Source organism: Aphis gossypii, chromosome 2 (genome assembly GCF_020184175.1).
Source record: "Aphis gossypii isolate Hap1 chromosome 2, ASM2018417v2, whole genome shotgun sequence".
NCBI lineage: Eukaryota > Metazoa > Arthropoda > Insecta > Hemiptera > Aphididae > Aphis > Aphis gossypii.
In genome coordinates, this window is record NC_065531.1 from 29,767,800 (window position 1) to 29,780,685 (window position 12,886).

At 24.1% G+C, this 12,886-nt stretch overlaps 2 protein-coding genes across 2 annotated transcripts; one reads left to right on the plus strand and one right to left on the minus strand.

The window, feature by feature from the left end:
• Positions 1-485: 485 nt before the first annotated feature.
• LOC114127314 (uncharacterized) lies at positions 486-6,031 on the plus strand. The gene is made up of 6 exons (XM_027991508.2): positions 486-829; positions 1,174-1,251; positions 2,515-2,597; positions 2,673-2,846; positions 4,120-4,319; positions 5,755-6,031. Exons 1-5 carry the CDS (start codon positions 766-768, stop codon positions 4,315-4,317), a joined length of 597 nt encoding a protein of 198 aa, XP_027847309.1. The 5' UTR covers positions 486-765; the 3' UTR covers positions 4,318-4,319; positions 5,755-6,031.
• LOC114127313 (opsin-1) lies at positions 4,106-7,424 on the minus strand. The gene is made up of 8 exons (XM_027991505.2): positions 6,859-7,424; positions 6,647-6,775; positions 6,343-6,581; positions 6,178-6,284; positions 5,986-6,092; positions 5,770-5,917; positions 4,594-4,871; positions 4,106-4,525 (listed from the first exon to the last, which is right to left on the minus strand). Exons 2-8 carry the CDS (start codon positions 6,772-6,774, stop codon positions 4,396-4,398), a joined length of 1,137 nt encoding a protein of 378 aa, XP_027847306.1. The 5' UTR covers position 6,775; positions 6,859-7,424; the 3' UTR covers positions 4,106-4,395.
• Between the last annotated feature and the right edge of the window lie 5,462 nt (positions 7,425-12,886).

Consider the following 12,886-nt stretch of genomic DNA (forward strand, 5'->3'; position numbering starts at 1 on the left):
GGGTCTTTGCTCATAGGGTTATATTTGGTATAACAATGTATTAGGGGCCCATTTTTAACATTTTTTTATTTTTGCGGGGACCCCAATTTTTTTTTGTTACGCCACTGAATAGAAAGTTATTAATTATACAAATGTAAGGGTTGCTGCGTTACTGCTAGTGGCTATCAATGTCTATTGTCTAACATTATACTCAGTAAAATATTATTCAAAACTAGTTGAACATAATATTATATTCTGCAATATTATTCAAAATTTCAAAACTAGATTATAGTGTACTATTAGTTCAGCTGACAGCGCTAGCAGCCTCCAGTATTTTTGATAAGAACATAGCACGGTAATAAAAAACGTGTTGCAAACCATTCTGATTGGTTGGTTGTGACCTTATCATTGTTATCATTACGTAATCACTAATCATTATCTTTTTAAATTTTGAAAAATGTAAAAGTTTCAATTCAAGTACCTAATTCAACATTTTGCATTTTGATATTTTATATTAGTTAATAAATATTTATAAATTATTAAACTATAGTATACCTAGTTTCTAGTTGGGTATTTATTTTTTTAATTTTGAGAAATGTTAATTTCAATATCTTTAAAATATTATATTAATAAAGATTATACTGTGTAGTTAGTACTACCTACCTACAAACATATTTTAATACAAATTAAAATATAGCTCGGTATTAGCTAAATAAGAGTTTTATTTTATTTTTTTTCTAATCTTTCTTGTTTTTGCCAAGTATTTTATTCTGATTGCTGTGTATAATGTCATCAGTTAAGGAAGTTTTCAAAGTTAGTTTTCAACTTTTAGCTCAACAAACAGATAATGGTAAGAAAATTAGGATCAGTTTTAGTTATGCAATCAACATACCAATGACATTATAATTTTATAAGTATTTACAATAATTGTAAATAGTAGTACTATTATTTATAATCAATGTTATTATTAATAACGAGAAGTGAATTATTAATTAAATTATTAAACTTCTTAACAATTTTACTTTTTGACAAAAACAGTATACATTTATATAGGTATATATATTTTTTCATTACTTACATCTTTTAATGTAAATATTTAATAGTAATGTATATTGTTTATGAAATATATTTTTGATTTTTGATTATTAAATTTATGATCTTATTTTAATAACTATTAAAATTCATTATTTATAGTTATCAAGGATTTCTTGAGGCTTACCAAAGATTTTATGGACAATGGACCTAATGCCATTCTTTATAATAAAGCTGCAGGTATTTTTTATTGTATTAATTATTAATAATTTGTAATTTTTGGTTAATGTTAATTATAGAATTTTAAGCAAAAAGATAGTTTGATACAATCAGTGAAATAAATGATATTAAATATTTAAATATTTAACAATTTAAGCATAATTTTTTTAAAGCTATTTTAAATTTAATAATATATCTAGTCAGTGATAATTATAACTTATAAATATGGTCGATAAGCACTAAGTAGATAATGACATTCAAATTACTCAGATTTCTAAAAATTGTTGTTATTGTATATAATATAAAACAATATTATACCAAGTTGATTATCAAAATAGTTTGAAATAAATGTGATGTTGATCAATTTATTCAATTGTCAACAATTTCAATCAACACAGTAATTAGTGATTGCCCACAAAAATTAATAACTCGAATTTAGGATTTAAATTATAAACATTAGAATTGTTTATTTATGTTTTGGTTATTTAAACATTATTCAATTTTAATATTTAGGTAGTATTATTTGATTTTTTCCATTTAATGTTTTTATACTTTTAAATATTATTTAAATACAATTTTAAATACTTAAATATACATAAATATTAAAATTAGTTTGAGTACAGAAATGTAATTAAAAATGTATTGAATATTTAACTTAAAAAAAAAACAACAAAAATTAAATATTTCTGTAAATACCTATGAATTATTGTTAATAGAAGTTAGCCAATTGTGAATTGTTCATACATACAATTAGCTTAAAAAATATATTTTAAATACAATTTAGATTTTCATTTAAAAGATATTTTAATATAATGTCACAGAAATAGCGTAAAAAACAAACATTATTTTTAATAAGGTTATATCTAATTAATTTTTAATTTTAAAATTATATTATATTATATGTTTATTGCTTATTAATTTAAAATTATTGAATCAGGTTTATTGATTTATCATGTTTAATCATATACAAACTATTTAAGTAATCATCTAGTTGATGACAAGTGTATATAATCAAACAATTTTGGATTTTAATTTATAAAGTATTAATTGAGAAAATAAATATTAAGCAATTTCTTAAAATTTTAAATTCGCTTTTTAAAAATTAATGAAATATTTTACCTATTATCAATTACAATACCATAATATTACACAAAAGTATTATATTATGCATTATTTTGCTATTGGTGAAATAAATATCATTTATTTTATTGATTTTATACCTTTATTAAATATAAATATTATAAAATGTTTGTAAAATTTTAATAAAAATGTATTTTATTAAAGAAAAGTTGCAGATTGATGAAGACAAAATTGTATCAATTGTAAAAAGCATATGTCTTATGTGTGTGCAAAGCTGTAAGCATAAAGTAAGTTTAACTGAATAATTCAATTTGAGTATTTTAATATTATATAATAATTATTATTTATTATTGATTTTCTAGCTAACTGATATAGAAATGAAGGAATCACTAACAGAATATGGTTTTAATGATACCAAATTAGACATGATTATATTATTTTTTGAAAACCAAAAACCTCATTTACTAGATATTTTATCATCTAGCGCATTTGTATTTCCACATTTCAAAGAATTAGAATGGCGATTTGAAACTGATGTAAGTTTATAAATTGATTTTATTCCATAATTGGTAATTTATTTTTATTTTATTAATGAAAAAAAACTGATTTATTACATAACAATAATAATAAGTAATTACTATACAATTTTTTGTCATTATCATTGTTAACCATTTTTTAAAGAAAGCATTTAGAAATCTACTTATTAAAAATAAATGCTTATAACTATAAAATATGTGATATAGGACTTTAAAATAAAATTTTAATAAAATTCGATTGATTGAATTATATTTTAGCTTAATTTTAGCATACGGATAACAAAATATTACTCAGATTTTGAAGACTTTAAATAGTTTTATACTCTTTTGCATTCTCTATTTTTATATGTAGAATGTGTAATTATACATTTAATATATGTTTAATAACTAGGGCTACAACTTTAATGTACTAAAAAAACCTTAAAATAATGCAATCAAATCTCAAAAATTAACTAAATATCAAAATTTAAAATTCTATATAATTTAAATTATTCTAATAAGATTACAAAATCTAATAAAAAAATTATAAAATGCTTTAATTGACAAAAATTATTAAAAAAAAATCAGTAAAACTTTCTAAAATTTAATTTGTTAGTACTTAATTCAAACTTGATGTTGTGCAATAAGCTAAAAAAAAATTAGTTTTTCTATAAATTTGTAGCCCTAATTTTAATTAACAAATATAAAATGATTATAAATCTGATGACTGTAGAATTCAGTATAAAAAAACATATGTATACATATATATATTTTGTTGGTAATTATTATAATTTCTAGTTCAAAAATTATGAAAACTTACTTATTTTATGAGCTCTAATTTCTTGCTTTGGATATAAATTTACTTCCTATATATATATAAAGTATTTATTATCTGTATTATTATAAAATCCATTTACATTAACTAAAATAAGGTTCAGTAGACAAAAACTTTAACTAATCTACCACAAATAATATTATCTACTAAAAGCACATGAACATATTTCATAAGTTGTTATACTTAAATAGTATGTTAATTAAGATACTTACTTCGAATTGTATTTTTATATATTTATCTATTCTAAGTTGAGTAAATTTACAATTAATACTAAATAGATTAAATGAATCTGTTGACATCAAAAATTGAAATATTATTTAGTATTTATGTAGAACTACATTTAAAAACATTTAAGTCGTATATTTATATATATAAATATATATAATATTTTGAAAGCATAATAATTTAGGATTAAATAAATATATAGATTTAACTAATCATAATATATTATGTATACAGATGGGATCAAGATCTTTATTACATCAAACAGTACCAGTTGTTACATTGAAATTAGATTTAGAAAAAAAGAATGTTTTCGAAACATTATACCTACAAACAGATCCATTAAACTTGGTTCACATCAAAGATACACTAGAGGCTGCTTTGAAACAGAACCAATCCCAATGGATAAGGAAAATACGTAGAAAATTGAAATAAAGGTATAGTTGTTATAAACAATATAAATGACTGATAGTTTGATTAAACATACTCCAAGAGATTAAGTTAGTTTGATTCTTAGACTTTGTCTTCGGATACAGTTGTTTGAGCAGAAGCAACTGATTTTGAATCGCTCCTGTCGTCTTCTAACTTTCCACATACCAGACATGGGAACTTCTTATCTAATGCCAATCTATATTTTGGATGACTAAAAAAAAAATAATAATAATAATCAGCAACATTTGTTGATGTACCTTTAATTTAATTAATACCCACCTAATCGCATATACTATTGGATTGTATACTGCATTAGCTTTAGCGAAAACAGATCCCCAGATTGTAAATAATGGATCAATTGTAATTAATTGAAATATTCCAGCAAAGTTGATAACCAAGTATGGTGTCCAAGCCATGAACCATAAGGAAATTGTCATTAAAGCCACTTTAGCCAACTTAAATTCTGCACTAGTATTGCTTTGATCTCCAGATCTTAGAGAAGATACATTCATTTTTTTTGCTTGTTCTCTCATAGATTTCTCGTGCGATGCTACTGCCTATTTAAAAAATTATTTTAGATCCTGATGGGAGCCATAAATGTATTGATTTTACAATGAACTAACAAGTTTTTTTTTTTGTATGTGTGTGTGTTATGTACACGATAAGTAGTCGAAAAAATAGTCCGATTTTCAACTAATTGTATCTAGTTTGTTCTTTAGAGAAGACAAAATTAAAATTAACCAGTATAATCGGGAAAAACAAATAACAAATTAAGAAAACCCGATAATTTCAGGCCAACCCAGTTTTTAACAAATTTAATTTTGTTATTCTGTGTGATTCGAAAACGTATTTTAATGATGAATATGGTGAATATTAATTATAATGAATAATGGTGTTAATTATTTTGTTATAAATTATAATTCAAAAACGGTATACACGGGGACTTAAACTTTTATGAATATTATACTAATATGCATTATAGTATACGCTTTTATATTTTTGATTTATATTCTGATATAATCTATTTATATTATACATCTATTTTTGCTGTTTTAAGTTATTACAGAAAAATGTTATTACATTTTGGGTTATATAAATTGATGTAGTATGATATACATTTGTATTATTATAATAACTAAATACTAATAAAAAATTAAAATAATAAATGCAATATTTTCGGGAAAATTATATCAACCTACCGTAATTATATTAGTAAAATAAATGATTTTAATAGCTATATCAAAAACATATCGTAAAATATATATTTAATGGTATAAGCTGATAGATCGTCTACGCTTTGAATCGTTTTTTGTTTAAAATAATATATCATTGAATTCAAATAACACACCCATAACAATGGCCTACTGGCTACTCAACGCCCAATGCACAGCAAAGTGATACTCATTTACCTACTATTTTACATATTTTTTTTTTTTACAGTTTTTGAAAACTTACCTTCACAATAAAATAATATGCATAGATGATGACAAGCAATGGTAAAAAGTATGCGAACATTGCATATACTAAAACATAACTACGACTGTGCCACGTCAGAGTTAAATAATCAGTGCCACATGCTGTCATGTTTGCTTCTGGTACATATCTACAAGACACATAAATTTAAATTATCCTTTAAGTACATTTTTCCTGTGTATTTTTTTTTTAATTTACCGGCTCCATCCAAAAAAAGGGGTTAAAGTCCAAAAAAGTCCATGCAGATATATACAAAATATTTGTAATAATGCTAACTTGGTTGTCATAGGTTTTGCAGATAATCCCTTAAACATACAAATGATATTTTATTTTTTATGAAAATTTACTAAATAAAAAATGGTTTATATAATATTTATATTTTTTTTTTACCTTAACTATTACGTTATAACGGTCTAAAGCTATAAAGACCATTGTCCATATTGATGTAACCCCAAATAATGATCCAAACATACCATACAGTTCACAAGCAAAAGGTCCTTTAACATAATTTGCGTAATTAATTGAAAATATAACATTATCAAATTTATATAGTACCAAACATCCACGTCTCGTAAATACAATTCCAAACCATTGCCGGACACATTGTGAACATCAAACAGAAATCGGAAAACGCCAAATTAACTACCAGTAAGTTGGATGGCGTTCTAAGATTTTTTGTACAGGTAAATATATAAATCACCATTCCATTACCCACGACTGATAATATGCCCAAAAAGAATATAGTAACGCCTAACCATTTGTACCACATTGATTCCATTGGTGGAAATTGATACCTTTGAAATATGGGTATGTTTTAAAATTTGAATTATTTATTCTTATAATATTTTGTTGTTCTTACCAAGAAGGATCAACCAGGTGCATCATATCTGATGGAACTCGGTCAACCACAGTTTCATTTCCAAAACCTCCTTCAGCCACCCAGTTCGATTCTTGCCGTTCATAATGAGATCCGATTTTATCTAGCATTCTGTAATACCAACCCAAATAACCAGTAGGTACTAACTGTTTATAAATTTAAAGTTAAATTTAGATTACCTAAAACACACTTACTTTGTGAATGTAGGTATACTTAAAAAAATATATTGCACAAATATTTTTGGCGTTTGTGCTAAGAATTCAAGAAGTTTAACAAAGGTTCAAACTGTTTAAAGCCATTTATGTCTAACACGACTCTATCATCGATACACCAGTAAAATATGAACATCGAATTGACAGTTAGATATTGAAGTTGTACTGCCGACTGCCGTATATTCTCCGAGGGCTCGTCCAAGAAAGGACTGTAACTTTCTTACACTTCAGTTGTCCTTTTTTAAATAAGAGCCTAGAATTGAAACCCTACCGATGCCATCTTCTACCTGTCTTAAGGGTGTAGTATACTTTTAAATAGATTATTCCTAATGCTGATACCAAGGTTGAGGTTTATTGTAGGGTTTTACTGAACGACTTTGGACGTTATGTAAATTTCTTATCCTGTGCAATAAGTATTATTAAATTAAGTTCCGAACGTCTCAAAAATAAAATAATACCTTCTCAGTTCTCAGAATATAATAAATATATTTTTGTTGATTTCTTAATAATTAGGAATGCTTTTAAAAATGTAAAATCAATATTCTATCCAGTCATAAGTTATTCAAATCTTAATATTTGTATACTCTTTATTATAAATTAAAAATGATATAGTTACCTATTGACTAATTGTCATTATTTAAAAGGCTGCAGTTTGAAAGTTCTTAAACCTATGTTTTAAATTATTATAATAAAAGGTATCTCTTCTGCCATCGTCTACAAGATCAGCAGCCAGCAGAAATATGTGTACCACATACTTACTATTTATATAATTATATATAACTTATATAGGTACAAGTATAACTAGTGTATATTGTATTCCGTAAACGATACAAATTTCTCGTGTTTGAATTCAAAATGAGAATATATGTAGACTATCTACTGTTTAAAAATTAAATTTTATTTTATTCTTCACGCACGTAGTATATAGGTATGGAAATATTTTAAAATATATTCTTATGAGAAGCCTTATTAGTACCTATTATGAGTTATGAATATTAAAACAAAACATTGGTTTGTGTAGTTATAGATATATATATATATATGTCTACGTAGACTTTAGATAATTGTTTTTATTTAAATATTTTTTACCTAAATTCTAATTCTAAATGTATTACCTATCTACAGGAAAAATCTTACGTAATAAGAAATAATAGAAATTTTGGAATAACAAAAGCAAAGAAGGAGCTCATTGGTCTTACTTTTAACTTTAGATACCTATTTGTATTTACGCTAGTTATTACATTACATATTTACAGACGCTATACTTATTTATGAAATAGCTATAATTTAGATCAGTGGTCTTCAAACTATGGGTCGCATAAGCATTAAGATTGGGTTGCGATAAGTATACTGTTTAAAATTTAAAAAAATCCATAGGTATTTATATATATTATATATTATGTATGTTAGTTGTATGACACCACAAAAAAATTATTTCACTCAAGATTAGATAATTATTTTCGTGTAAACCATATTATTTTATAATTTTAGAAAATAATTCATTTCAATCCTACTAATATTTCTAGCCACATATCTATGTAAATATAGGTTTTCAACTATGATGAATTTGAAAACGTCAAAAAAAAATCGACTTCAAACAGAACATGATTTTCAGATTATAAAATTGAGCAGAGATGGAGTAATTTGTGTCAAAACATTCAGACTCATATTATATCTCATTAATTTTTATCTAGGTATATTATTACGTGTCCTGTATCTTTACATATATATATAAAATTAAATATTACCTATTAAGGCTTTATAGGTTAGGTTAATTATTAAGAGCAATAGACAATAAGCAATTTGAACCTTTTTTTTTTGGCTAATAAAGCTGATATGGGTCTCAAAAATGTACTTATGGTAAAAAAATTGGGTCGCGAGTCTAAAAGTTTGAAAACCACTGATTTAGATGTTAGATAGGTAGGTACTAAAATGAACATGACACGGGAAAATAATATTATATAACTTATAAACTCATAACTATTAACACGGTTAATAAAGGAAATTTTAAAATGTTTTGTATTTATTCTTATATTAAATTAAAAAGAATAAAACTTTAAGTCTTTATCAATACATTTTAATAAAAAGTATGAGCTTTAAAATGTCATTGATTAACGGTTAATTTTAAACATCAGTGAGAATATTAATGCTAGGAAAACTGTCAAAGGTATATCTATGAAAATAGAGGCTATTATTGTTTTGTATGATTTGGTATGGACAAATTCAGATAAATTAATGAATACATAAGTTTTTAAATGTAAATTTATTTATTTGCACAGAAGATGTTAAACTTTAAAATTTAAACTTTTTATTATAGGGCATAATCCGTTAGATACCTGTATCAGAACAATAGATAATAAAAAATCCAACGTTGCCCATACATCAACGTCATAAGTGTTTATAGAAAAGTAGTTAAACAGCAATTAAAAAGCATATAAATATCATAAGTACGAAGACACTACTATGAGGTAGCTATATCTAATATCTCGTTTTTAAAACTATGTAATTTTAATATTCTGGGCTCTATCCAGTACTATAATGTATCTTTATTTAGGAGTTTAATGATTTCTAACATTTGATTACAGTTACAGTTTCTCTGTAGCTATACTGTATTATTCAATTCAAATATTTTCAAATAATTTTTGTAAAAATTCGTTATTACAATAAAAAAATAAAATTATGTTTAATCATTCATAGCTAGCCCATATTTTGAGCGGTCCACCGAGATTTTGTCGGTAGCTTGACTGTCTAATCTGGGTCTGGGTCTATATAACACAGATATAGCACGTCATTATCTTCTTGAAGATTAAATCAAAGTAAAATTTCAAATCACATAAGAAATTAAGAAACAAATGTATATTTTTTATCAGTTTGTACTTATTTATTCCTTTTAATAAATTCGTTGAAAAATATTTATATTTGATTTTTTTTTTTTATTATTATTATTGCTGAAGGCCATTTATAATAATTTTAGTTTTTAAGTTTGTATGACTGAATGAGTCATTAGCATCGATGGTTAGTGATCCACAAAACAATGGTTCATAGTCTCATCAGTAAAAGTTATGTCATTTTAGAACTTAGTCATCACTGCGTTACTGTGGTTAGGTACCTATATAAGTATTATAAAAATATACTTAAATGAGTCAAGATATATATAAATAAGATAAATTCTTTTAAATCCATTAATGAGATAGTAAGTACCAACCTCAATAGGTAATGGTAATAATAGCATTATTATTTATATAATACCTAATATTATATTACTTTCATACCTTTAAATATTAGTATTTTGAATTTTGGGGCATTAAAAAGCATTTATTGTTGATAACATAATTTTTATCAAAAATTACGTTATGTTATTGAATAAAACGGAAAAATTCTGAATTGTTTGATTCGATTCTAAATTAAATAATTTATATTGCATATTTACATAGTTATATAGTTTGTAATAGTTTGAAATTAAATTAATTTTTTTATTATTATTAAAAGCAATCAAATTTAAACGTTTAATTTTTCAAGAAATCAAGAAGAATTTTTTATTTTGTTACCATAATATTATTGCTGCTATTTTTCTTTACTTCTAAATATGAATAACAATAATGATATTTGATTGAAAATGCTATCAAAAAAAAAATATAAGCAATAACAAATATATTTAGATTTCACTTATTGAGTTCGCCTTAAACAGTTTTCACGTGATGTGATATTATACATAAGTTGTGCTTCCATATGATCCATCCATATCCTTCACGCTTATTTTTCGTATACAATGATTAATCATTTAATTGAAATTAAACTCATCCATTACAGTGAACCTATTTAGTGATGAAGCACACCCAAAAGATATAACTATTACTATATATCAGCAGCTCCAAATCTTTTTAGCCAACAAATCCCTTTTGTTGGATCAAATTTAACCATGATACTTTTCTATGAATTCCGCGAAGAACCTAATAAAAATGAACACAAGTTCTCATTAATAACCAATTAAGTATCATAAACGTATATTATTTATCTATTAGTCGATAATGTAGTCTAGACGTAGCCCATTCGGCTCCTGTTTTACAAAAAGATCAATTTCCAAACGGTTCCGTTTTTTACAACACAATTACACAAATTTATTTCTTTTTCATATAGACTTAAAACTGTCTCAAAAGAAGGGTGGTTAAAAATGTGTTGGTGTAAACTAAGTAAATTATAAAAATAATACAAAAAACCATTTATTATAGTGAATTAAAGTTTATTAAAATAATATTAAATTTTAAAAAAATGAATAAAAATATATGTATAAGTAGAAATATAAGAAAAATCATACATTGGATAATTTTTTTTAGGCATAATATTATAATATAATATATTTGATGAAAATTTGTCAACGATGTTCCTAATGAGCTATTGTCTTATTTTTAGATTTAGATGTATTGACATAACTTTAAGCTTTAAATTAAATTTTAATTTTTTTCTAACGGTGCTGTTTAGGAATTTACCTGTTCGTTAAACCTTTTTTGACGGGAGCCGTTTTGAATGTGCAGTGTTGTCTACATTCCATGATATACAACGTGTGCTAAGTAATTTTATAGGTAAATAAAAAATTAAATGTCTTTTTAACTACAGTAATAAATAGTAAATAATTTTTGTTTATTAAATATTCGTACGTATGAACCATGATTTTTATAAAATAAGCTCCTTGGGGTGCACTGGTTGAGAACCGCTGCAGTTTTTTTAATTTTGTATATAATTTATTCATGTTAAGACAATCGACAAAGAAATAACATACTCCTGATAGATAGTTCAATTTTATTTCTCAATTTTTACATGGAATTAAAGTGAAGTGTTTTTATTATGATAAGAAAAAGCTACTATAAAAGTATAATAATATAGGTATACATATATATACCTACTAAACATACACCGGACCTTTATAATATATAATAATATAATAAGTGTTATAAACCTATCATCTTGTTGATAAAACAAAATGTATACATTTATAACTTACTATATAATTTCTAGCTAGGTACTCATTCAAATTATTAAAAAATAAATATAGGTACTATATCTATTTGCAATAGGCAATAATATTATAAAATCATACTAAACTTAAATCATAGGAAGTTAATGGTTAATGTTAAAAAAAATTTACAAAAATGCGAAATATTGAAAATGTAATAAAAATTTGATAATTTAATTGAAGTATGTATAATAGCAGGAAGGTATTTGTAAGTAGGTACCTAATATTAAATCAATAACTATTGTTGTATAGGTGTACATATCTAAAACTTTTAATTATTACAATTTGAAATTAAAAAGTAGGTATCTATTTATATTTTTCGACTAAATTTTGTTGTCTTGTGTTATACAATATTGTAATCATAATTCACAAATAGTCAAACTCTTTTGATTATTTGATCTATCTTTACACAGATTTACTATCTTCCATCCAAAAAATAAACAAATCATATAGCTTCAACGAGACGTACGGTATCTACACTTGAATATATTAATTATAAGATAAATTACATTAAAAATGATATTAATGATAATAATTTGAACATATTGTAAAAACCTAAAAGTGAAACTATTTTATGATAATATAGAATAAAGTTTGTTGATTTTGCTAACACACATTTTAACTGCATTTAGAGTGAAATATATTTCGATCGAATAAACAAAGAATAAATACCACTTATAGAGATATATAGATACATTGTTAACAATCGTACATTATAGTGAATAAAGATATAATATTTTGTGGGTTTTTGGGACGATACAACAATGCACATCCTGGATGTGTTTTATTTAATATCCATAATCTATACTCATATTAAAAAATACGTAAAAACAGTATTTTTGCGTTTGGTTTTGGTACAGATATTAATTAAAAGTATTTATATGCATCCAATAACATAATGTAAAACGGCGTCACCGAACTTATATAAAAGCTACAGCATAAATAAAATAAGTATAATGTGTTGGTAATGAGTAACGTATCTAATCTTATTAGCATTAA